We start from the raw sequence: 26,908 nt of genomic DNA, 5'->3' as shown, positions 1-26,908 counted from the left end.
AGATTCTGACACTGGAGCAATAGCATTTACATAAGCTACATTTAGCTCGACTTGCTCACCGATTCTGGTGTGTGTGGTAGAGAGAAAGTGACAGCAGTGCCCAGACAACAACTTGCCAGGGACAGCTACAAACTGACCAAAGGAAGAATTGTGGGAACTATGCAAATGAGCTGCTGCTGACACCTCCTTCTCTGACCTGTTATCTCATGAAGTTCTTGTGGTAGTGATACACTCTTCTCAGCTGGCTGAAAATAGCTTGCTTCTTCTCAAAGAAATATTAAAAACGTACAGAATTGTCATAAAAAGTATGTAAGAGATTTAGTGTTTCCTAACCCACATCATGCTGTGGGCCAGCCCTTATGTACATTAGCAGAGTACCCCAGAAGTGAGTGACAAGGCCAGGTCTCCAAGGAGAAAGGCAGAGAAGAATGGAAAAGATGTGATCCAACTCCACCCTGAAATTTTTTTAGCCGGTGACTGGGAGACAGTGGTCCTGTGAACCAGGTGGAGAAATACAGATGAACCTTGAAAAACATGGGTTTGAACTGCGAGGGCCCACTTATATGCGGATTGTTTTCAATTGACTCATGTTGTTCAAGGGTCAACTCCTCAGTTGGGAATCTGCATATGTGGAGGACAGACAGTAGTAATATTCAACTGTATAGGCGGTCTGTGCCCCTAACCCCCACACTGTTGAAGGGTCCATTGTAATCTAAACTCTCAGCCCACGAAAGGATTTGGACTGAGAGAAGCTTGAGAAGCTTATCTTCTTGCGTGTTGCCCCATTCCCAGGCATAATGTCCCTAGAAGGTGGGGAAGGTAGGTATAAGCACCAACTCTTCCAAAGCATTATGCTATTTACTGCGGGGAAATACAAATTTATCAGAGAGAAGGACATATGTGCATAAAAATATTTTGAAACAACTACTTCCAACTCGCTATTTCAGCCAATAAAAGGACACATTTAAAAGCATGATGTAATAAGTTAATGTGTTGATGAGTTGGCCTTGGTTCTGTCAATACCAAATTTGGAAGATGCTGGTCCCAACTGGAATGCTTTTGTTCAGATTCAATAAAGTCCTGTCTGCGGTCTAGATGCTCTCTAAGTCACCACTCTTTATCCCTTTGTTTCCAGAACAGATGACCAGAGCCAGCACCTGTCCCTACTGACCCAGGTTTCCTTTCTCAGACCCTTGGCCCTCCCTTCAAGGTTTCCTTCCACTAGGAACCCTCTCCACACTCCCCATCTCTGCCATGCTGCTCTTCCAGAAGTCTGTTTCTCTCTCCTCTTCCTGCTTTCTTCATATCTGGGGTCTGCTGCCATGAGGAAGGCCCACAGGATCTCCATCTTTATTCCCCCTCAGAACCTATATGCACTCTGCATTGGGTACAGCCTCGCTCACAGCACAATCCAAGAGAGATGGGGAAGGTGGTGGAGTCGCCACACCCTAACAAGGACACTCCAGAATCACCCCGAACAGGATAGCAGGATCAGCCACGACTCTCCCATCCCCTCTTCTCCCACCATGTGCTGCTTCCTCCCCCTGTGGAAGGTCACCATCCACAAAAGCCACTGGAGCAAACCTTCCTTTCTCTGATAAGTCATTTGAACTGAATAGTGAGGGACCAGAGGCATTGGGAAAAGTCAGCTCACCCAACTTTCCCAGTCACTATACACACTCACATCTGGGGTGGGGTGGGGGGATGACCACAATGATAGAGATGTCAGGGAAGAGCAGAAACACACGGGAGTAAAATAAAGAGGAAAGAAGAGAATCAGTCAAGACCACCCTGCTGGCTGCCACCAGAGGGTTATTTGGGTTTAAATGAGGACACTGGATTTCGGGACCCAGAGAAGGCCTGCACTTCAAAAGGAGGCCACGGCTCCTGGAGGAGCTGCTTCCTTCTTAGATAAGCCCCTTCCCTTCCCTAGAATGTGGGCAGGAGGGAGCTGTAAGGACTGGCCCTGAATATGGTCTCTGAGCTCCATCAGAACTCTTAGTCACACACCCACCACCCTGGCCCCACGTGCTACAAAGGCATCCAGAGCCTAAAGTCGGGAGCTGGGTCTGACTGCTCTCATTTTTATAGTTGGAATTGATACTCAAACCAGTGGGTGCTGAGCAAATTAACAGGAACCTTGAGAGACAAGGACAAAGTTGGCTTGAAGCACCCTCCCACCCCACCCCTACCCCATCTCCTACCAGGGCCACAAGCAACACAGGGCAGGTTGGGCAGCCTTTTATGCAGCAGGGGCCCTATAAACTCTGACGGGAACACACCCAAACAAACAGAAAGGAAATGCCTCTCAGCTGTAAAGGCCCCCTTGCTGCCCATTCTTCTGTTTGTAAAGGGCAAAGTCCTTGGCAGGAAGGGAGGGAACGGGTACCATCCACTGAGCGCCCACACACATGGGAAAATCCACTCCTGAGAGATGGAGAAATGGGCTAAATTCTCACAGCATGGTTGAAAATGGAACCCGAGCAGTATGAATGCCTTCACATGCTCCTGATTCTGATTCCAAGCCTTATCTTTAATTTATCCCAATACATATTTATAGGTTCAGCATTCTTCCTGGATATTCCAGAGCCACTCATGCCCCTCCCCTTCCAGCCACTCCTCACCTCGCCACCTGGTGCTAGCTCTCCCCCAGCTGAACCTATTCTGTGGTCAAGTCCACACTTGGCAGGCCTCCTGCTGACTATCATTTCCGTTGTCAAACCAGAGATAGGCAATTAAAAACTGGCTTCCATGGGATGGGCTTAAGGCCTTCCTGTCATAAAATCTCCCAGAAGCCTGAGGCATTTAGGCCCCAGGCCGCTGATACAGACTCTTTCTTTCCTTACAGTTGTACTCAGCGCGGCTCAGTGACCAGAAGGGATGGCTCCAATGCAGCCAGGCCCACCTCCCCTTCCCTTCCTGGACTTATTCCCCTCACAAATACTGAGGGAATACCCAGACCACTTCAGGCCCAGCTGTCCTCTCTGACAGCTCTCCCCAGCACCCAGCCTCTCCCATCCCCATAATAACAGACACGAGGCACCAGTTCAGGACTAAGCTCCAGGCCCTTGATTTTGACATGGCCGTGGCAGAGGCGTTTGGATCTTTAGATCCCATTTGCTCCTTCTATGAGAAGAATCCTTCAGTTCCTCTCACAGCAAGAAAAAAACTGGGCAACAGATTCAACACACATGGGGGTGCTGAGCCATAAACCTGAAGAAGAGACCACAATTCAAGCCTTGGCTCTGGACAAATTGTGACCCTGGACAAATTGTGTGACCTTTGACCCGTGACACTGGGCAACTCACGTGACCTCTGAGCTTCGGTTACCTCACAGATTGGAGTTGTAAGGATCCAACCAGATAACATTACACGTGGACAGTGAAAGATGCCTGAGGTTACATACATACCTAAGAAGCTTAAGTTTTTATTTTCTCTCAGTGTTTCTCAAATTGAAGACAATGACCCCACTCGTGGGTATGAAATCAAGTGGAAGGGTCAAGATTATGTTTAAAAAAATGTTTAAAAAAAAAAAATCAAAAAAAAAAAAATGTTTAAAAAATATATATATATAGACCAGGCAGGTCTGAAATGTAACAGGAAGCTAGCAATGAAAGAAACACATGTGTTTGCTAGGTTGTAATGAAAAATTTATTCCCACTGGTTGCAGTCAAAATTTTCAATTAGGTCTTACTTTGAACACTTTCTTGCAGGAGCTCCCACCTGTATAAACTTGCTTCCTGCCTTTGGCATAATGGGATAGTAAACTCCTTGAGGATGAGAGCCATGTCTCTGGTTTCTCAAGTTTTCCAACCCTCCCACCCCTATGCCCTGTCACAGGGCTGGGCTCTGACCAGGGTTGTTCTCCAATGCAAGCTGTTCGCCGGCTGGAAAGCATCCACCAAATAGAAAATCAAGGCACTGTCCCAAACAATGTCCCTGGAGGTCCATGTTAGCACCTCCGTTTTACAGATGAGGAAACTAGAGCTCAGAGAGGGGCGGGGACCAGGACTGAGACCTAGGTTTGCACAGCCCATGGCTTCCCCTCTGGGCCATGCTGCCTTTGTCACTACCCACGCGCTCCTGCACCACCTATCAAATCTTTCCAACATACTGCCTTGGCCCAGACTACTCACACCACAACACACACACACACACACACACACACACGCACACACAATGGAAACAACACAGCATCGTTTCCTACCTGCCTTTTTCTGGCTTTCCCCGTCCAGTGAGGGCGAGAGGAGAGAGCTGTCCTGGGGGCATCTGGGGTTTGTCCTCCTCTTGGTCCCACCTTCACCCTTCTCTGCCTCTTTTGAGGCTGATTCCCCCCAGCTCACCACCCCCTCCCCCAATACCAGCTAACTGGTTACCAGGGCAACCCAGCTGGGAGGCTGCCAGTTACCACGGCAACCCAGCATGGCTGCCAGGCTGCCTTGCTTAGCAAGGTCAGGGGACCAGCCAGGCAACAGAGCTGCTGGGAGGTTGCCGGGCGGGCCTGGCCTGGGCGCCTACGTGCCAGAAGGAATGAAGTTGCTGCTGGTAGGTGGCCATCTCTTAGTTTCCTGCGAGGCAAGCTCCCCCAGCCTGGGGCATGAGCCGCAAGCGGCTCTCCCCAGTTTTGTCACTCAGGCCTGGTCCCTCCAACCTTTGCAACAGAATTCCTGTCACCTCACCTCCAGGAAGTTTTCTCAGATCCAGCAGCAATTGGCTGTCACTCAGCCTAACCCTGACCACCCCTCACGCTCCCTCCTCTCTGAGCATATCTGAGAGTCAACATGCATGCAACATGTGTGTGTCTGCATGTCATGCAGTCTCTCCATGAAATATGTTGATAATAATAAAGAAGTGCTAATATTTTCTAGGACTTACTATGTACCAAGCATGTTGTACCTTATGTGAAGCCTCTCCACTGATCTACACAACAAACTTACTATCCCCACTTTACAGACATAATAACTGAGACTTTGGAAAATTAAGGCCCTTGTTTAAGGTCACGTAGGTATTAATTAGCAGAGCTAAGATGAAGTTCTATGGATTAGCTTCTGAAATTCCTTGAGCTTTTGGCTTTTGTCCCTCCCCACCAGCCTGGCCTGGCTTCAAGGAAATATTTTTTAACCTTTATTATTCAGTGCCGCATGTTTTATTTATATTATTTTATTTCATCCTTACCTCTATGAAGGAGGTTTTAGTCTCCTCAGATGGTAGCTTAGGAAACAGACCCAAAAGAATTAAGTGACTTTCCCCAGCTGATGAGACCCAGCTTAAGTTCCCTTCCTCGGGGAGTCCTTTTCTGATTCCTCACATAGGGTGTGGAAAAGAGTGAAAAGAGTTTATCACTCTTTTCTTGCCCACCAACATATTAGCATTTGTTTCTATTATATACAAAATAATCGTTTGCTCACAGGTCTGCTCCCTTACTAGACTGTGAATTTAAAAATTCACTTTTGTAATTCACTTTCACTTAATACCTGCCTGATACATAATGAGCATGCAGTAAATTTTGGCCAAAAGAAAATGGTGGGACCAGTATTCCAAATCCTGTTCATCTTATTCTCAGTTCCATGTGCTGTGAACCACATTACCCTATCTCATTCATTCATTCATTCATTCATTCAAAAAGCAGTTATCAAACAAGTGCTATGGGCCAGCTCTGTGCCAAACATCATAAAGACAAATAAGACCATCTCTTGACTTGAAGCAGCCCCGTCTAGTGGAGGGAGGGTCAAAGCTGAGCAGGACAGGAAGTAAATGCCCTTCACCACTGCCATCAAAGGCTTTCTCATGACTGTTTCCCCATGCCTGTTCCTTGGGCCAAACGCCCTCCCATCCAAAGCTTCACATAGCCAACCAACATTTATTGAGCGCCTACTAGATGCTAATGCCTTCAAATCACCCATGGTTTGGGGCAAAGTGGGCAGGATAAGAAGAGAGTGGTAATCAGGAATTGCCAGACAGCATGAGAAGTGACAAATACGGTACAGGGGTCCAGGAACTAGTGGCCAGGGACTCTGGCACCACTTTATAACTCCAAAGAGCTTTCACATTTGATGTGATAAAGCCATTTCACGTTGTATTGCTTTACAGCCACACCCACTTCCTACATTAACTCATTTGAACTATAGTGATGTAGGAAGGGCAGGAATTATTACCCTCATTTTAAAGATGGGGAAACTGAGGCTCAAGGGGGAAGAATGTTAGATTAGAAGGAGGGAACCTGGGTTCTAGACCTCACTTGTGATTCTAACAAGTCTAATGACACCGCTACCATCACGCTCCCATCCCACCATCCCACCTCACCAAAAGCAGGTTTTCCTTACCCACTATGACTTCTTTAATTCCCCAGCTGGGCCGCAGAAGTTTCAGGTGAGGCCAGCAGGCCTGCCCACAGTCTCTGGATAGCCCATTGACACTAATAAGGACCCAGGAACCAAGCAACATCAGAAAAATGACCTCACCTCCAGAGGCCAGGTTGAATTTAACAGGCTAATTGCAAGCATTAGGCTAATTAAAAGCAAATTAGCACCTGCAATTACCTAAAACTCAGTATTTTAGGTAACAACGAGCCAGACGGGGTGACATGGTGATGTCAGAGCTAAGGAGGGACCTCACCGCCCCCATGGAGCGGATCCTAGGCCCATGCATGTTTATCAGATCAGCATCGACATGCCCAGCCCGATATCCTGAATTCACACAGTAAGGACCAACTCTTTACAGAGACTAGGTAAGTAACCTGAAGTGGTTTGACAGTCACCCTGAATATCATCTGCCCTAAACACATTTCCTACTAACCAACCTCAGCACCTGTCAGACCTTTGAGTTAAAGCATTGCCTCTGATATACCTTGTTCAAATACTCACATCTAGTAATAACCAATATATGTGTAATTATTTGCAGTTTAGAAAGCACTTCCATATGTATTACTCATCTAGATAAGTGGGTAACTGTCAACTAGATAAGTGGGTAATGATACTAACCCCATTTTTCAGACCAGGAAACAGAAACTCAGAGATATTAAGTGACTGCTAATTTGGACTGTCTTCAAATTCCAGATGGGCATTCTTTCAACTACCCTGCAGGCAGCGCACCAACTCTCTCTTATTGACACATGCACTAGAATCAGTTTATCCGATCACCTAATGCTACTTTGGAAAATGCAAAGAAGTCTCACAGGAACAGGGAACACTCTGGGTAGATTTGATAACGAGGATCAAGAAAGCACGTGTGTGGGGCAGTGTGTGAGGAGAGTGGACAGGGGAGTGAGTGGGCGACCAGAGGTGCGGGCTCCAGTGAAGCAGCCAGAAGACACTACAGGAGCCGAACTCCCTTCATCCAGCCACCACCAGAAGAAGCCCCCAGGACCGTGATATTCCCAGAAGGGGATCATCCGGGAATGGAGTGTGGCCGCCTCACCATTCTCTGTGCTGCTGAGACCACACCCTGTGTGAGGCCCCAGGAAAGCTTGAGAAGGAGAGTGGTGGTCACTAGAGGAACAGGGGCATTGAGCCTCCAACAAGGAGACTTGGGGGCTTGGAGGGAGGGAGATCGTGAGATCCTCTTCAGATATCTGTTTCTCATGCAAATGAACAACAGTCAGACAATAAGAACAAATACATTTATCACTTACTCTGCTCAGCATGAGTCTACATCTTACATATATGACCTTATTTATCCTCACAAGAAGTCTGTGAGGATAAATTTTACAGATGGAGAAACTAAGGGCACATTACTGGCCCAGATTCAACCCAAATTTGACCTCATAACTGCAATCTTGACAATTGCACTAAACTGCCTTTTAAGAAAAGCCAAAGACTCAAACAAACAAAATGACAACAAATGGACTATTTATACTTATAAACCTCTTTTTAAATTTTTAACTCTTACTACTGATCAAACAAATGCATTAAAACAATGATGAATCATTTAATTAAAACAATGAAAAAAGTTATAATATTCAATGCTGATGCTCATGCAACAAAATGCATTTTCATACACAGCTGGGAATGTCAATTAGTACTTTCTAACAAGGAATTTGGCAAAATATGTCAAAATATTTAAAAACATAACAATTCCACTTCTAGAAATGTAACCTAAGGGGAAAAAAAGTGATTGATATGTATGAAGATTCAGATATTTATGTTCATTGTAGCGTTGTTTATAAAAGTGAAAAACTGGAAACACTTACTCTAACATAGGGTTCAATTAAACAAACAAACAAACAAAACAGGTACATAACAGGTTTATATCATTTGAAATGATGTTGTAAAAGAATATTTAATGACAAAAAATGCTTTCTATTTAAATGATGAAAACATTCATTTGGTACAAAATTTTAACAGTCTATATGTGTCCTTTGATAAATATAGTCACATGTCCATGCATGAATTTATAAAAATATTTTATATATGTATATAAATGTTAAAATTACATGCCATATCTCTGAGAGAATTACGGATCATTTTAATCTTTATATACTTTCTACATTTGTGATGACTATGTATTACTTTTATACTTACAGAATAGTAATTTTTTAAATATATATCCTTCATCACATTAATTCTATGTCTTGGGATTTATCATAAGGAAATAATCCAAAATACAGAAGAAAACTTTATTCACAAAAATGTTCACGTTGTGTTATTTCTAAAAGGAAAATAAGGGTAACAACCTAAATGTCTGATACAAATACAGTTACTTAAAATACATTATGTCCACATACATGCTATTATATACTATTTTAATATGAAGAAATCCATCCTTATCACCATAGGAAAGAGAGAGCTCACTTGATCTGTGCTGCTTCAAAGAATCAGAAGTAAAGGCTGAAACTTAGAAGTGGGCAGATTTTGATTCAACATAGAAGAATGTTCTAACCATGGAGCTGGCTGCCTGGTGAGATAATGCGCTCCCCATCACTGGGATTACCCAGGTGAGGCGGGTACTTGCCTCACAAAGACTGCAGAGGCTCATCTGTGCTTGGAGGGAGGCTGGACTAGACGGTATCTGGGGGGCATCTGGAGGTGTGGGTGCTGAGCAAGAGCCCACCTAGACTGATTGCCAAGAACAGGGTCCCACTCACCCTACCACCAACTCCTCTTCCTCTCTGCTCCTCGTTTATTCTAAATGTTTCCCAAAGTATGCTCTTTGCTCTCTAAATGTTTTTTAACTGGTTGGAAACTGACCTGCTGAAGTCATTCCCCTGATGCACTGGCCTGGCAGACCAACTCAGACCAAAGCTCAGACCCCGTGCAAAAGGTCTAGAAACCAAGACCCACTCCTGCAGCTGTAGCCCAGCTTCAACATTCTTCCTCCTGAACATCCTCTGGGGACCCCCATGCTCAGTGCCAATGGCCTCAGGGAACCTTGTAACGGGCCAGGGAGGAAGACAGAGAGGAAATGGGCTCAGAGAGACAAGTTGATCAGGACTGGCTGTTATCATGCTTCTTCACTCTGGGCTGGGCCCACTCTCAGCTCAGCTTGTCCCTGTCCAGGGCCCTGGGCCCACCAGCTCCCTCCTCTGAGCTCAAGGATGCACGTTTGGCCTGGCCAGGAGGGGGCATCTCAGGCCCACAGGCCGTGATGTTAGCCCTGGAGCCAGGGCTGGCTGCCTGGCTCACTGACTTCCTCGGTAATTACTTCATTTACACCAAGCAGGAAGAATCCAACTCAATAAACTAGGCAGACACGTTAAAAGTAATTATCTGTGAAATGCGTCCTGCACCATCACCTTCCTGTGAAGAAGGGAAAAAAGATGACACAGGGAAAAAAAAAAAAAAAGCCCCCATTGTCTTGAGCCTGTGCAGCCGCCACAGTATTAATTACACTCCAAGCTAACACATTTATTACCTAGGCTGGTTGGAAAAGCAAGGGCTTTTAATAATTCCTATCTGCAGCCCAGCACGGCTTTTAATAACTCCTGTCTGCAGCCCAGCACTCTGTCGTGAGGAAACACAGAGCCGCTTGTTTCCTGTAGGAAAGCCCGGGGCAGTGCCAGGCGGCGGTGTCCTCGGTCCGCCTACCACCCGCACCTGGAGACGGCTGGAGCCTCCGGCAGGAGTCTCTGTGGGACCTCCCTCCCACCTCCTCTCCACCAGCAGGAACTGCTCATCACCCACTCAAGCTAAAATGCAGCAGCTCTGAGGTGGAAGCCATGTTCCTCGAGAGGGGCCTAGAAGCTTAGGTTTGGGGGATGCTGCTGCGGCTGTCTGGACCGAAGGCAGAGGCAGGCCAATACCAGGGCTCCCGCCCCACGTGCATGAGACCCTCAGTGGAGCTCACCACCCAAACTGCCAGATCCAGGGCGAGGGGTCTGTAGGGATGGGGAAGAAGTGCCAGGACCTGGAGGATGTTACCCCCTCTGACTCTGACTCTGAGCCCGTCCCTTCCCACCACCTTCCTTCCTGCAGCTTAGCTTCCGGGCCCCTGGGCCCCCAGGCTGACTTCCTCCATCCTGGCTCTCTCCATCTCTTCCCTTGTTGGCTTGCCTGTGGTCAGAAAGTGCATCTTGGGTAGGCGCTTCTCCATTTTTCTACTTTTGCCTTTCCTGTCCAATCTCCCTCCTTGCCTCCCACCCCTCTCTGCCAACTCCCCAACCTTGCTCCTGTGCCCAGAACCTCACACAGGAAGCCTGAGGCTCTTAACCAGCTGCAGCCTGGTCCCACATTATGAACCTGCCCCCTTATGCCCCCAGGCCCACGTCCCAGGCTCCAGCTCCTTCAGGTGCTCCCCATCTGATCTGAGACCCCAGAGATCAGATGCCCCCAAGAAGTCCAAGAGCCTCAGCAGCTCTGGGCCCCAACCTCTGACCCATAAAAGACATACCCTGACCCCTCCCCACACCAAGGCGTGAGTCCCGGGGCCGACCTGAGTCTGACCTCCTCCCCCTCCCCTCCATCTTTCCTTCCTGCTGGCCTATTCCTTCTGACAAGATTAGAGACAGGGTGGGGCTGGCCTCTTTGCTGTAGCCAGGCTGGGGGGCCCAGCTGGATCCTAGGAAGCTGGCAGCCCCAAAGCTGGCCTCACCTAGAATGTACAATTCAAACGTAATAAATTCAAACCACATCAGCCCTTCCTGGGGATTCTGGGGGGGGGGGGGGGGGTGCGCATTTAGAGGGCTATAATTAGCATTCTCAGCATCCATGATCCCCAAGTAATGCTGCCAAGAATGAGGGATGGGGAAGGCAGTGGCACTGCAGTGCCAGCAGCCCAGACTCGCATGGCAGGCAGCTGCCAGCCCTGACCAGAGCCCAGTCTCCTTCCTCCCACCTCCTCTCTCCATGCATCAAAACAGACTCACCGGCTCCTGAGGTGTGAGCCTCTTGCTGAACAGCTATAACTCTCCAGGCCCCAAGACACCCCTCCCCCAGCTCAGGCCAGGTGGGGTCTTCCTCCCCAGCCCCTCAGGGGCCCCTTCGGAAGAGCAGGGGCTCTGGATCTGATCTGGTTTAATCAGTCATCGCTCTGGCTGGCAGGTCCCTGGCGCAGGGAGAGGATGCTGTTGTGGTGACTGCAGGATCCAGCATCTTTCCCAGGCAGAAGCAGCTGGGCATGCTCCGTGGGCTCCCGAGGGGATTTCAGGGCCACGTGACTCTCCCTCCCCAAGCTGTCACTTAGGATCAGGAGTAAATAGTCCCCGGAAAGGTTTAACTCCATCCACACCAGTGACAAGCTGCTAACCACCCATGCTGCCTGCCCCAGAGAGGATGGAGTACTTCTGCACAGCCCTCCTGGCCTTCCACCAACAGGACAAGGCTGCCCCCCAAAGGGGATCTGGGCCACCGTCTTTGTAAGCTGCATTTTCCAGTTCTCTCAGAGTGCGGGAGCCAGAAGCTGTCCACAGCTCTGGCATCATGGGGCCTCACCAGGCCTGTCCGTGGTGTCTTTTCCACTCTACGGCTGTCCACCAAAGAGATGGGCACGTCTTTGGGTATCAAGAGGGCTTGGCCAGGACACTAGTACCTTCACATCCCCCATCCCCACCCCAGCACAATGAATTTAAAGAAGTAAGATTTGGAGTTGGTTGGAGTCCATTACAAGATGCCAGGACCTCCTAGGTCCTCAGCTCAGGTTAGTCTACAATGACCTTGGGTAAAGATGCCAGCCAAGCCAGGGGGCACCTGTGTTTTGCATTATTGAGGGTCAAAGGCAGAAGGGAGGGCTTCAGTCAATAGTATTGCAGCCCTGTTTCTACTGTAGATAAGCCCATGCCATAAAGATCTCTCTCTCTCTCTCTCTCTCTCTCTCTCTCTCTCTCTCTCTCTCTCTCTCTCTCTCTCTCTCTCTCTCTGTCTCCCTCTCCCCTTCCCTCTTTCCCTCTCTCCCTCAGTTTCCTTCCCTTCTTCACATTTCTGTGGATGCTGGAAAAATAATACATACTCTGTGAAAATGGGTAAGTGCAATTGAAACAATGAGTTTCACAAGCAGGATCAGAAAGATGAAAAGAAAACGGAGTTTCCAGGCCACTCACTGGTCTCAGTCCCACCCGCCCGAGACCCAGAAGCTGCAGTGTAAACCAGCTGAGCTTCTGGGTTCACTTGTGAATATAGAAACATTTCCCGAAGCAGGAGCTACAGGAGGAGCATCTGCAAGGACCAGCCACATGACTATTCTATCTTTTTGGAATGTTTATTAGAACAACTTAATTTTTTAAATTAAGCCTCTCTTTACTCAAACACAACTATTTACCCTTCTCTGTGGGTCTCTTTTAATGTGATCTGAATATAGGCATCATTTTTACCTACTGAATGAAGACTTATCTTTAAAAATACTCTACTTTAGAATAATCAGGAATGCAGACTTCCTCCCAGGTCCAGAAGGAGCCCTGTTGTGGGGAAAGGGGTGAGGTTACTAAGGGGATCTGATCCAAACCCTGCTCCCACATCCTAGAGAGAACTACGTGAAGGACTGTCCTTCCCATTCCAGAGCAGGCCAGGCTTGGGCTGGAAATCTCAGGTTACAGCAGCATGCACCTGCCTACAGCTATGGTAGGGAGGGGGATCCCTCTCTCCCAGCCCAGCTGAGATGCTGAGCACATCAGCTGTGGGAAAGCCACTCACCTGAAGGGGCAGAGAAGTCCTGGGTGCAGGCCCAGTGCCAGGCAAGACAAATTAAGCCCAACCCACCTGTCCTGGCTCTTGAGAACTTGGCAAGGCTACCCTGTACAGGCAAGGGTAGAGCCGGCTTCCAGCCAACCAAAGATGAGGGGTTCTGCGGGGATCTCTGGCCTTGAGGAGCCAATGGAACAAAGCAGGGTTGGAGCCAGAGATTACAGCATCCAGAAGGCGACAGAGAGGGTGAGGAAGGGGACAAAGACCCCAACCCCCATCCCACACAATCCTCAGGCAGCTGGAAAAGACAGGAGACAGACAGATGGGCCTGCTGGGAGGGTTTCCTCTCTGGCAGACAAAGAGCAAGGGCTGCAGACGAGCCCCACAGATCCTCCGAGAGGCTTGAGCCAGATTTGTCCGTGCCTCTGGGAGGTCTGGGTGGCTTTGACGGCCTAAAGGTACAAAGGGAAGACTGCTGAGGGGGCGGTGCCTTCGTTCTGGGGAGCGAGCTGGGGGAGATATTGCAGCAGGAGGGTCTTAGAGGCCCAACAAGGATGGGTGAGGTGAAGCAGAGAAGACAGACTCCCTTTACCAAATCTAAATTCTGTTTTCTGCCAGCAGAGGAGAAGCAAGACTTGTCTGAGTGGCTCAAGTGGGGAGGGCGTGAGGAGGAACGTCAAGGAGGAAGTGTTCCCAAAACTGCGTCTGTGCTTCTGCCGTCTCTGCTCTAGAACCCACAGCCCCAGTGCTCAGAGGAGAAAGTACACAACTCTGCACATCAGGTCCTCCCTGCCTTTTGGTGCCATCACTGCTCCCTCTCGTGTGCACGGCCTTACTGGCCGCTGGCTTGACTGGCTTGTTGCCCCTCCAACATGCCCTGCCCTTTCCTCATGCAGGCCACCTCCACACGGGTCTCCCTCCCCCAGAATGTTCCAGTTGGGGATCATGAAAGGGAGCCCCACGTGAGGAATTATCTTTGAGGACCTACCTGAGTTTGCACTCCAGCTCCACCCTCACCAGCTGAGGGACTTTGAATAAATTGCTTGAGGGCTGAGTCTCAGTTTTCTTCATCGCAAATGGGGTTTCTCTCCCCTGAGCCCCTTACGACTCATTATCTTTTCTTCTCATCTGTCTCATTCTTTACTGTTCAGGGCATTATTTGCCTTTTTGAGGGCAAAGCTAGTCCAGGCACTAATTACCAGATTTACTGCCCCGTGACCTCTCTTTTGTCCCATCTGCCCTCTGGAGACAACAGAACAGCTCTTGGTGGTTCCACTGCACTTCCCAGGGCACTGCCATCTCTGAGGTCCCATAGGCTGGGTGTATATTGATGACTCATAGGAATCCAGCCCACAGGCACCTGGAGACAGAGCCCTGGGCTTCTGCACCCCTGCCTCCTGTAAGCCCCCACACCCACCCTGAGCAGCACTGAGCAAGCGGCTCATGGAAGAGCCAGGGGCACTGATGGAGTCACTGCCCATTCTGGCACCTTTTTGGAGGAAGTGTTCGGACCGGAACAAGGAAAAAATGACAGTGGCTGGGTGGGGCACTCTGGCTGGAGGAGGTACCTGGCCAGGTTGGCACGGCCCACGGGGGCACTGCACCCACGTGCGAGAAACAGCAGGGGCCCAGACTGGGAACAAGGGTGAGCAGGGGTGCGGCCCTGCAGAAAGCGCTCTGCCACATCTCCCTCCCTGCCGGGTTTGTAGAAAGAGAGCAGCACTACTGGAGACAGAGCTGGCAGGCTCCACAGCTGGCTGCTTCAGTGGGCGTCAGGGGCCAGAGAAAATCAGGAAGGAGTGTTACACAGCCAGACGTTTAAGCTTTGAAAGAAGGTTCCCAGACCATAGTGGTTGAGATGTGGCAGAAAATGGTCAAGATGGCCCTGTCGGCTGTGGTGGAGCCCGCCCTGTGAGCCTGAAGAGTGAATCTGGGCCCTTAAAGCCTTAGTGGGGCCTAGTGCGTTGCTTTAATGCCCTCTTGTGGATTTGTGTGGCACAGGCATAAGGCTTGCAATGGGTTTATCCACATTTTAACCCTTTGCTTTTTCTCTTCTCCCTGCACCACACTTCCTGGTAAATGACACTTTTAAAACCACAGGCATGCTTAAGCAATGACATCAGTTGTGGGTACCATGAGAATCACCTCCCAAGCACCATGAAGCAAAGGGCTTATTGACACACAATTATATGTGTCTGATCCTGGGCAAATGTTAATATTGGCTCATTGAAATTTGACTCATCCATATTAGAAGAAAAAAATAGCTTCCCAAGTTGTCTGTATATCTGACTTTTATTACTTCTTGGGATCCATGTCTGGGGTCCTCAGAGTTTCTGATGCGTCTGCCAACCAAATGTCATAAACCTTTGTAGGGAACTGATTTTGCAGGGAGCTATGAGAATAAGGAGAGTGGGCCATTCATTCGCTCACTCACTCTCTCAGTCAGGGCTTGTTGAGCACCTCCCTGTCTGAGCCCGGCCCCGGGATGCTCAGCCATGGCATTATGCTAAGAGCGTGGTCTGTGGAGTCAGGCAGCCGTGGCACTGCACCCAGCTTCACTTTCTGCAAGCTTTATGACACTACTAAGTTTACTTGCTCAAACAGCTGGGGATGATAACACGGCTCTTACAAAGCTGTGGTGAGGATTGAATGAGATCATATAGTAAAGCTCAGCTCTTAGGGTGTCCACTGCTGCTCTTGGTGTGTGGAATGGCCAACAAGTCTAGGAACAGACACAAATGAATAATAGATGGCTTGTTGACATTTTGTTACAATACGTACTGAAATAACATCATCTATGTTTCCAGACTTCATGGCCTCCCTGTGTTCCTCCCTGTCCTGGATGTGTTTTCAATCTAGACCATGGGTTCTCTAAGCGGTGCCCATGGACCAGCAGCATCAGCATAACCTGGGAACCTGTTATGAAATGCAAATGCTCAGACTCTCTGAATCAGAAACTCGAGGGGTGGGGCCAAGCAATCTGTTTGAACAAGCCCTCCAGGTGATTTTGATGCAAACTCAAGTTTGTGAACCACTGATCTAGAGAAAATGACAATGTGTAAACGAGCAATTACAATACAGGTGGGCTTCTCTGAAGAAGTGATGTAATGAGCAGAGTCTTGAAGAAAGAGCAAGTATTCACAGGTGGACACAAGCCATGTCAGAGGTGGGATTAGCACTGGCAACACCTGGGAGACATGGCAGGCAGGTTGAGTGTTGAGGGAACCACAGCAATGTGGTCCGGCAAACGGGAATGCGGAAGGTGAGGCTGGAGAAGGGCGGCAGGAGCCAGATGACTAAACCCTTTCAAGTGTCTGAGTTTCTCCTACAACTGATGGGCAGCATGAAAGATTCTTAATGGAAAATGATATGACCAAATTTGCCTTGTAGGAAAAAGCATTCTTGCAGCAGTGTGGCCTGGGGACAGGAAGATCAGCTGGAAAGCTGCTAGAATAATCCAGGTGAGAGCCCCTGTGGGCGTGACCTCAGGTAATGGTCATGGGATGATGCGAAGTGGGTGGGCTGAGAGATATTTAGGAGAACTGATAGACCCTGCGGGGGAGGGGCTTGAGGCTCTCTCTGAGGGTTCTGCCTTGGTGGCGCCTCTGACAAAGACGGAACAAGTGTTGGCACTGAGTTCAGAACAGGACATGCTGAATTGGTGGAACTCAGGAGAGTACTCTGGGCTTGTAGCGGAAGCAGGAGTTAATTATGCCTCTGTTGTTTATCTCCCAACAATTTTCCTTCATTCATTTATTTCAGCAAATATTGGGTTCCTATCATGTGTCAGCAAGGTTCTAAGACAGAGTGGGACACAAAATAGCCAGAATCTGCTCTCAGGGCTGACATGGCAGTGGGGGAACAGCAGCAATCAATAAGTAAACACGTACATCAACAAAAACCTTTCAGGTGATGGTAGGCGCTATGAAGAAAAGTCAGAGGAACCAAGGAGGAGGGCGGGGTAATCTTCAGAGGGGTGGCCAGGAAAGGTCCCTCTGAGAAGACGACACTTGAGCTAAATGATAAGTAGGAGCCAAATGTGCAAAACTGGGAGGAAAGTGCTCCCAGGCAGAGGCAACAGCAAATGCAAAGATCCTGAGTTAGCAATGAACTTGGCGTGATGGAGGAAAAGAAAGCCGAAAGTCACCACAGGGGCCAGCTGTGGGCGATGAATCCGGGACATGGACAGGGCCAGACCATAGCAGGTGATAAGTGTTTACTGACTGATGAGACGAGGTGATACATGTTAAAGAGGGTAGTCAACTATCTCGAGAACAAAATGTATATAAAAGAATAAGATGGCATCTTCAAAGGAGCAAAGGAGAAATGTCTTAACCAAAGCAAGAAGGACTTGGGTTCAATTTCAGGGAAAGCTGATGCTGTAACAACCATATGATATCAGAACAATTTCCAAAACAGATAATTTGTCAGATGTTTTTGTTTTAAGAATATGGTTAACGGGGCAGCCGGTTAGCTCAGTTGATTGGAGTGCAGTGCTCTTAGCAACAAGGTTGCCGGTTTGATCCCCACATGGGTCACTGTGAGCTGCACCCTCCACAACTAAATTGAGACAAGTACTTGACTTGGAGCTGGTAAGTCCTGGAAAAACACACTGAAATAAAAAATATATATAAAGAATATGGGTAACAGCCAAACTGATGTAAGCGCTAGCTGGTCTTGAGGCGGGAATGGAAAGCTGACCTCTTGTGGTATAGATAGGTGAAGACTTCAAAGAGAAAAGGGAGAGGAAGGAGAGGAGAAGAGGGTCCTCCCTCCCCTGGCTGGGCCGGGGCTCCCTCTGGGCAGCTGCCCTCTCTACCAGCTCTGCAGAATCTGAGGCCAGACCAGGCAGGGAGGCCCACAGGCCTGAGCACGCCAAGCCTCACCCACAGGAACGAAGCCAGGACCCAGCCTGGCTGGGAAATGGAGAGACCCAAGCCACGGCCCAGCGCAATGAGTCTAATCGGGTAGATATAGACCACCCCGACCCAAAGAGCTGCTTCCACAGTTACATCCAGGGTGGCACCTAGAGCTGCTGAGAACATGAGCTACCCCAGCCCACAGAGGGGCCTGACCAACCCCCTGGAGAAAAACAGCACCAGACACGCGCCTGCCACCCCCAGGATCACAATGCCTTCACCCAGAAGAGCAGCAGTGACAGAGGCAGCCTTGTCACCACCCAACCTGCCTGTCTGTGCACCCCACTCACACCTTCCCTCCAAACGGCTCATGGCACCCAGTGCCCCATCCCCTGCCTTTCAATCTCTGTCCCCGTGTGTCTATATCAGGGGTGTCCAAGCTGCGGCCCACAATCCATTGTTAATTGGCCCGCAGCAAATTCCAAAAATATATTTAGTTTACTTAAATAAACCAGGTGAGGCAATGTACTTCACCTCGAGTGAGTGGCCCGGCTGTTTGTGTATTTTACCGCATATGGCCCTTGGTAAAAACCGTTGAAAAAAGTTTGGACAGCCCTGCTCTAGAAGACCCTGTCTCCTCTACTTCGTTAGCCATCTCCCTCCCACCTGCACAGCAGAGCCCAATGCTCCACCCACCCCACCCCACCTTAGAAAACTTCCCACAATTGACACTGGCTCTCCCAAGCCAACATAAACACAGAGACACACCTACACACACACACACACACACACACACACACACACACACAGAGCTTTATCTGCAACTCACTCGGAAGCCTTGACACCTCCTGGCCAGTCAGAGACCTAGGCGAGGCCTTCAGTGAAAAAGCAGACCCTTGAACCTTCTCCCCTCTCAAGGAGTCATCAATGACACACACAAAAGTAGGACAACAGGGAGCCCAGAAGGAAAGTCCATCTTACTCACTTGATGAAATACACAGCTCCTTCCCGGGTGGAATCCATCTCCCAGCCCTTAGGCAAACCTGTGAGGAAGCAAAATCATAAAATCACCGTCTTCCTTCTCAGACCCACAAGCCCGATCTGCATTCAGGAGGGAGGAGAGCTGGAAGAGTCACAGATAAGCAACAGTGTTCAAACCAACCATTCCACTCTCTTTTGTCCACTATTCTTATCAGTCTTTGTTTCCAGCAAATATTAAGCGAGATGGCAGTGAATGGGACATCCCCTGTCAAAGAGCAGTGAAGAAGTGACCAAATGAATCATCGCCTCACAGGAGTCACTCGTTCAGTGAATAAGGTTTTACTGAGCATCTACTCTGTGCCAGGCCCTGTGCCAGCCCCTGGGGATACAGCAGTGAACACAGATGGTGGCCCTGGAACAGTCCTCCAGGTCATCCCACAGCCCCTTACATCACAGCAGCAGAAGCTGGAGCCAATGGTGGGTCACTTGCCCCAGGCCTCTCAGATAATTGGCACCCAAGCCTGTGTTGTTACCTCCAGATTCTGTTGCTGCAGACAAGACATTGAGGATCTAAGAAATCAGTCCTGGGAAAACAGACTTTTAAACACATTTTTAATAGCACCTCTGAAAAAAATTATACATGGAAATGCTCAGAGCAGAGAATCACAGACCCACCAAGTAAGGAAGAACAGAACAGCTGAGGAAGGTGAGCTTGGCCCAGAGGTGCCTGAGCAGCCCCCATCGGTGGGGGCAGGCACCTCCAGACAGCTCCAGAAGCAAGTGCTTCCTTCTCCTGGGAGCGCCGTGTTAGTCTCTGTCTCACCATGTCTGCCTTCCCGAAGCAGACCCCTGGCAGCGTCCTGTCTCCCCAGCAAACAGGATTGCTCCAACCCGTACAGGGGTGGAGTCTTGAGAAACCCAAGGGAATCCACGGTCAGAGGTGGGGACAGGCAAGACTCTGGGGGAGAGCATTCATTTTGGGGTGCAAGAGCCCCCTGGCTGACATATTGGAAAACAGATGCAGGTTCTCTTGACGAGCAGTGCCACCTTTCTGGTCCAAATGCCCACCTGGTGTATGAGGTTTTATAAAATATAGCTATTCACTGTTGGCCTGAATCTCACCAGCCATATTATCAGCTGGGTTCTACAGTGGCGAGCCCAGCTTTTATTCATCCAGTTTACTGACCCCTATTTATCAAGGGTGTATTTCGATAGTTGCTGCTGGTGGTGATGCTGCTGCTTCAACACAGCAGGGCAGCCCACGGGCCCTTCTCTCCTCTCAGGACGTGGTCCATGGAAATAATAACACCAACGATCACTTAGCGAGTGCGTCCTTCGCCTAGGCTACTCATCTCACCACTACTAGCACATTGAATCTGCACCACAACATTATATAATAGGTCTCAGCCCGAACATTTTTACAGGTAAGGAAACTGAGGCCCAGAGAGGTTAATCAACTTGCTTGAGGTCACACAGGAAGTGTCTGAGCCAGGATGTAAGTCTGGTGTGCTGCCTCCAAAGCTCACATTCTTTCCTCTGTGCTGCTCCATAAATGCTACTTGTTCCCCTCTGTCCCTGTCGGAGGACATCCCCATTCAGAAGGGTGTGGGTTGGCAGCCTCCCCAAGTAGAGGGATCCCTATTGGGTCAGAACCATAAAAAATCCTGCTACTGTGATGTGCCTGGGAAAGAGGCCAGTGTGGATTATGTCTCCTCCCTTTTCCAGCAACTTCCCTCCACACTGCCCTCTCTGCCTGGGCAACACCAAGAGTGCTTATATTCTTGTCCAGGCGGAGTGCCCGCTGAGACAGCTGCCCTCCTAGCCAGCTTCAGGGACACCTTAACCCGTTCCCAGCCTCCGACAACAAGATGACTGCAGCCAAAAACAAAAGATTTAGCTCATAGGCTTTTCTTCTTCTTCCAGTCCTACCTAGGGACTCAAACTGTCAACAGTTATAACTGCAGAAGAAAACAGCCCTGTCTTGGGGTCAGGAGGTCTTGTTTTCCATCAGAAATACGACTGTGACAAGAACAACAGCAGTCACCTCCGCTGACAATGAGTCTCTTGCACACTCTGTGCTACATTTTGAGGTTCATAATCCTTTCTGCATTCTGCAGGCGGAGAAACTGAGTCCTCCCACCTGCTCGAGACCACACTAATAGAAAGTAGAGCCAAGAAGTGAGCTCAGGTCTCTCTGCTCCTAGAACTTAATGTGTTTCACCCTGATGCCGCTTTACTGATTAGTTGAGTGGCCTTGAACCAGGGACTTCCTCTCTGCTTTTCAATTTTCCTACCTTTAAAATGAAAGGCTTGGACCCTAGAATCCCTGATGTCCCTTCCAGCTCTAAAACCACAAAGATTCCAGCCTGGAATCTAAAAGAAAGTAGGCTGCGGACAAGTCAACACCTTAATCCGGGATGTCCAGCGGTGACAGCTGAGCCCCAAGAGAGACCCAGACTCCTGGAAGTATGCGCCTGCTCTGTGGTCGGGCAAAGGGCTGACCCCAGGGTCACGGGGGTGGGTCTATGGTGGCATTGGAAATGGACGATCAGCTGTTCACTTCAAGTACCTCAGGCTTCCTGAGTTTTGGTGTCTCCATCTCTACAATTAAACTGAAATCTTCTTCTTCGCCTGTATGTGTCCACCTGCCTAGGAGGTCCCTGAGGGCTAGCAATGGAGCCTTCTCCATAGTAAGCAATCAATGTTGGTCCTGTCCCATTTTCTTTCAAGTTTCCCCCACATCAAGGAGTGCCTACTAGTCATGTGGGGCTTTTACATTTAACTGAATTAAAATTTAAGATTCAGTTCCTCAGTCATGCTAATCACATTTCAATTGCTCAGTAGCTACACGTGGCTAATGGCAACTATACTGTGCAGCACAGAGAGAGAACATGTCCATCATGGCACAAAGTTCTTTGGTACCGCACTGGGGGCTGGGGTTCTGCCCAGTTCAGGAGCTCTCAAGAGGGAGGGAATTTTCTGCTTGGGTAAGGGGATGAAAGAGAAGTAAAATCTTTGTCCTCAAAGGTCTGTCCCAGATACTAATTATAGAGTTGGAGGCTTGAAAAGACCTGAGGGTGAGCATCAACCCTCATTTAACATCCCCCAGAAGGTGAATGGAATGATCAGCTGAGTCTATCCACGGAGAAAGGAAAAGGAAAAGCAAAGTCTTACTGCCACCTCAAGCCAAGGCTTCCTTGTTGATTGCAAAGGCAGGGACAGACGAGCTCCTTACCTGGGCTGGAGCAGTATCCACTCTGGATGGGTGATTCTGTACCAGGGTGTACCCAGCTGGTGGACTTTTCCTCATCACTACAGAAGACCAATAAGAAAGTGTCAGATACAAGAGAGGCTTCCCTGAGCAGGACACCCATCTCCAAAGTCACTTCAACACTGATTGTCCAATTCCAGACACCTGAGACAGGGGCATCCACATTGCCATTCATTCATGAAGCATTTACTAAACAGGCTCTGAGGATTCAGAGAGAAATATCTGATCCCTGACCTCTAAGAATGTATAACTCACTGGGGAAACAGACATATAAAAAGACAATTGCATGTATAATGTTGTGTGTCAATTGTACCTCGATTCTTAACAATGAAATAAAGCAGTGGTTGCAATATGATGTGACAGGAAGTATAGTCCCCATTGCAGCTGTGCACAGAGAACGTTATGCCATCACAGAGCAGGGAGTGCTAACTGGGATGAAGCTGAGGAAGGGGAACAATGAGGGCTTCACTAAAGAGGTGACATCTGAGGTGATGGTGAAGCCACATGGGAAGAACAGGAAAGGTCTTTCAGTCACAGCTTCTCAATGGAGAAGAAAGCAGGAGGCCGGGTGGACCGACAGTGCTTAGGTGTCTACAATGCTAAATATTTTCATTACCAACATTCCCTTGCATTAGTAATTTTACAGATGATGAACCTGAGTGTCAGAGAGGTGAAGTAATTGACCCAGAGTCACACAACTGATAAGTGATGAGGCCAGGGTCAAAGCCGCATCTGTGCCCTCTAACACCCAAGGTTTTTCTAATATCTTACTCCCCGCCAGGGGGGCTCCCCAACAATGCAGATGCTCTAGGTTTTAGCTCTGATGGCAGATGAGCCCATGGATGTTGCTCAGCCCACACCAACCAAGTGACATGATTTTTCCAGAGCCAGCTGTGACCCAGAATGAAGCACCTGACCTTCTTGGCCAACCCATGTATGTGGAGGAGAGGACTCTGAGATCACCTCTTATCATCCAGTCTTGGGAGGGTGGGGAAGGCTTGGGGCCCAGGACAGGACTCCACTCAACACTTTCAAGGTGTAATTAATGTAACAAACTGCACTATATGAGGGCGCCACTAATTTTTTATTGAAGTAAGATATACAAAAAACTGCACATAGTTAAAATGTACAATTTAATATAAAGTTTTAACATATGTATATACCTGTGAAACAAATTTTCTTTGTGTCCCTTTGTAATTCCTCTCTCCCCCTCTGCCAGCTCTTGCTATCCTCACCCTCCCAGATTAGCAGATTAGCAACAACTAATCTGTTTCTTGTTATTGTAGATTAGTTTGCATTTTCTAGAGTTTCTAGTTTCCTATAAATGAATCATACGAGACAGACATCTTTGTCTGACTCCTTCTTTCCTTCCTTCCTTCCTTCCTCCCACGTGTAGCATGTGTTACTAGTTCACTCCATGTCATCACTGAGTAGTATCCGTTGTGGGATATACCACAGTGTGCTCGTCCACTCACCTGTTGATGGACATTGGGATGTTTTCAGTTTGGGGCCATTACATATAAAGCTGCTAAGAACATTCATGTCCAAGTCTTTTGTGCAGACATAGGCTTTCTTTTCTCTTGACTCCACTAATTTTTCCATTAAGTTTGGACACCTGCTGCAGGAAGAAATTTCCCAGGTGACCCACCCCTCTGATGAGGACAGGAGAGAAGAAACAAAGTCACTATTCTGGTGCTCCCAGGGCCCTGGAGCCATTGTGCACCATCAGAGATGACCCCGGGGCTGGGGTTTGCTCCTGAGAGGCAGTCGAGAGAGAGAGAGAGAGAGAGAGAGAGAGAGAGAGAGAGAGAGAGAGAGAGAGAGAGAGAGCTGAAGAAGGGGAAATCCAGCCAGAACTGTACATGTGAGGGGAAATTCACTCTTCTACTTCCTCTCCAGCAGCCCTGAGATTTTCTGGCCTCTGATCCTTCTCCTCCTCTCACTATCAGCATCCTCAGACTTCGTGTCTATTTCTGCCTGGCGTAGACATCATGGATAATCATGGGGTCACCGGGGTGAGCACAGCCCCAGCATAACCTCCACCCTCAACTTTCTCCTCCCCTTGTTCTTCCTCTCAACCCCTGGCCCAAGACAATGCAGTCACAGGCTATCTCCACTCCAGATATGGGCTAATGGGGAAACTGTAGAACTGGGAAGATAGATGTCACTGCAAATTCACAGTCTCCAGGCTTAGTTGAGCCCTACACACCTCCTAGATAGTTGGTGTGTAGAGCTCAGCTGCCATTTGCAGAGTGTTCTAAGGCTTTCCCACCAAACTCAAGTTTCACACCTGCTTCTCCTCCCCACCCTCGACACAGGCTACTCAATGGATAATCTTATCTCATAATTCAAGAAAAAAATAGAAAACATCAGGCAGGAGCTTCCCCAAAGCACCCAACCATTCAAACGTAACGATGTCCTACCCATCCTTTCATGCTTGCATCTACATCGGCGAAAAGGCAGCCGGCTCTCATTAAGGCTAATCCCTCTGCCTGGGTTGTAGTCTCCATCCTCTCCCATCTTTTATAGAACCTTATTCTATTGAGCATCCAAGACTGGTATCTTCAGCTTCCTTCTCCCTGTCCGGTCCATCCCTTTAGCCCTCAGATTTTTCAGTCTGACCCTCTGCCTCCCTCTCAATGCTACCTCCCCTTCTAGCTGTTTTAGTGACCAAACATCCCTCATGGAAATTAGTTCCTTCTAGCTGTCCTCACTTCCTGGTCTCTCACTCCCTGGTCTCTCAACCTGGTTCTCTTCCCAGCCCTCCCCTGGAATCACTTTCTGAGAGGTTATTAAAGACCGCCCCCCGCACCCCCTTCCTAAATGCAACAGATACTTTCCAATCTTAAGCTCATGTGACCCTTCCTTCCTAACGTCCTCCTTCCTCACCTGCCGAGGGCAGCGCCCTTCCCTGACCTACTGTCTACCTGTGACCCCTGGGTCTCCTTCTCCATCCTGTCTTCCTCTACCCTTTCCTTAAACACTGGTGCTGCCTGGGTGCCCTCGTGTCTTCTCCCTCGCACACTTCTGAATGGTTCTACGTCTACGTGATGACTCCCGGGACACTCTTTCTAGCCCAGGCCTTTCTCTTCAACCTCTTGTAGACTTGCTATATTATCGGGAGATTTTATCCTGGCAAAACATGAGCATGGCAGGAGAGGGCCAAAATAGTGCCAGCGGGGCCACTCTGTTATAATGAAATTATGCCAAAGCCATTTGGGTTTGTGAAATTAATACAACAGTGTTAATATATTACTGACAGCAGCAAAGCCTCCCTCTCTTTAAAGAATGCTGAATGTACTGTGGACATCTCCTTCCCCTGGACCACAGCCCCATAAAGAAGCAGGAAAGGAGAGCGGCTGTGGGTGGAAACACTGAGTCCTGGGGTGAGGAAATGCCAGGAACTGGGTGGTAGAAGCAGGGTCTCCCAGTATTTTGTGCTGGTATTTAGCCCAAGTCTTCCCTTAGGAAAGGGGGAGGGGGGAGACAAGAAAGGAAGAAAGAAGTGACGCCTGGCCCTTTCAGTGGACCGGTGGGAACTGAAAGGAAAGAAATGCAGGCTGGGGCCTGGGTCTAGTCAGTCTCCTCAGGGCCCCTCTTCCTGTCTCTGACGGAGTGGGGGTGGCCAGCACCTGCCCTGTATGGCCCTACCCTTTCAGACTGCAGGAATGCTGAGCCTCTGCTGGACTTTGACCCAATGAGGAAAAGGCGGGAGACCCATTCAAACAGGCATGGTGATAAACTTATTAGTCATGCCTGTTGTTCCAGCTCAGAGTCCCCCCACCCTCTCCAGCCAGCCCCCAGCCCTGCCGCCATTCAAGTTGGGCAACTTTAAAGACAAAATGAAACAAGCGAGACCGACAACATACTTGATGAAGAAGACTCTCCCGCCGCGGTCAACTCCATAGGTCCACCGGCCAGGCAAGTCCAGCCAGGCGACCTCATCGGCCATCTCCGCGCTGCGCTGCCCCTAGTGCTCTCCGGGCCACCAGCGCTGGGCTGGCAGGGGCTTCCCACCCGCAGCCCCCACTTGCTGCTCCTCCTAGAGGCAGTGCTGGGGGCGATGTTGGGGGGCTGTGATATGGGTGCAGCCCCGGCTGTTGGCGTCCCTCCGGATCCCTGGCAGCGCCTCCGGCCTCTCCCTGAAGGCAGCTGGCCGCCAGCCGGGCAGCAGGGAGCCGACAAGACTTAACCCTGGCGGGGCCGGGAGTGCTCAGCGCCGCCCAGCTCAGCTCCGGAGCCACCTGCCTCCCGCTCCAGCCGACTCCTCTTCCGACGCGTGCTAACTTGGGGACTGGCGATCGCCGCGGCGAGAGTTCGGACACTCCCAGCCTGGACCGCTCAGGGCAGCGCCAGGTCTCGGTCCCTCCTACTCCCAGCGGCCGGCCGCCGGGCGGGCTGAGCAGGGAGCTGGTCCCTGTGTGAGCCCGGGGTGGTGCCTCACCACCCTAGCTCGGAGCCCACACTTGAACCTGCGGCAAGCGGGGAGGCGGAGCCAGGCCACAGCCTCCAAAGGTTATTCACAGCCAGAATGAGCGGCAGCCCGCAGGTCCCCAAGTCCGAGCACGGGACGCAGGAGAACCAGTTTGGCTGAACGCTTTAAATCACAAACTTCATGGACACGTCCAGCCACTGAACGGAAAGGGGGAAGTGGTCAAACCTGGTTCTACTTGGCGGGAGGTTAGAAGAGGAACAAAGGTCAAATGCAGGGAAGGGTGGTGGCATGGGTGTGAGTAGCAAGGGGCCCT

General features: G+C 49.4%; 1 protein-coding gene across 19 annotated transcripts in view; it reads right to left on the bottom strand.

Moving 5' to 3' along the window:
• Positions 1-26,567, bottom strand: part of PLEKHA6 (pleckstrin homology domain containing A6) — a 133,239-nt gene extending 106,672 nt beyond the window's left edge. For 2 of the 19 annotated variants that reach the window (XM_088801756.1, XM_088801742.1), the window contains exons 1-3: positions 26,030-26,552; positions 22,125-22,201; positions 18,894-18,951 (exon numbers count right to left, since the gene is read on the bottom strand). In XM_088801756.1, coding sequence (XP_088657882.1) covers positions 18,894-18,951; positions 22,125-22,201; positions 26,030-26,112 — 218 coding nt within the window. In that variant the 5' untranslated portion in view covers positions 26,113-26,552. Of the gene's footprint in view, positions 1-11,299; positions 11,651-18,893; positions 18,952-22,124; positions 22,202-26,029 lie in introns of those variants that run through there. The other 17 variants (XM_088801743.1, XM_088801747.1, XM_088801754.1 and 14 more) reach the window with 17 other exon arrangements.
• Positions 26,568-26,908: the final 341 nt, after the last annotated feature.

This window comes from Rhinolophus sinicus, chromosome 11, assembly GCF_057876585.1.
Source record: "Rhinolophus sinicus isolate RSI-liver-muscle chromosome 11, RSI-T2T, whole genome shotgun sequence".
NCBI lineage: Eukaryota > Metazoa > Chordata > Mammalia > Chiroptera > Rhinolophidae > Rhinolophus > Rhinolophus sinicus.
The sequence above is the reverse complement of the archived record's forward strand: the minus strand, read 5'-3'. Positions and strand labels throughout refer to the sequence as shown.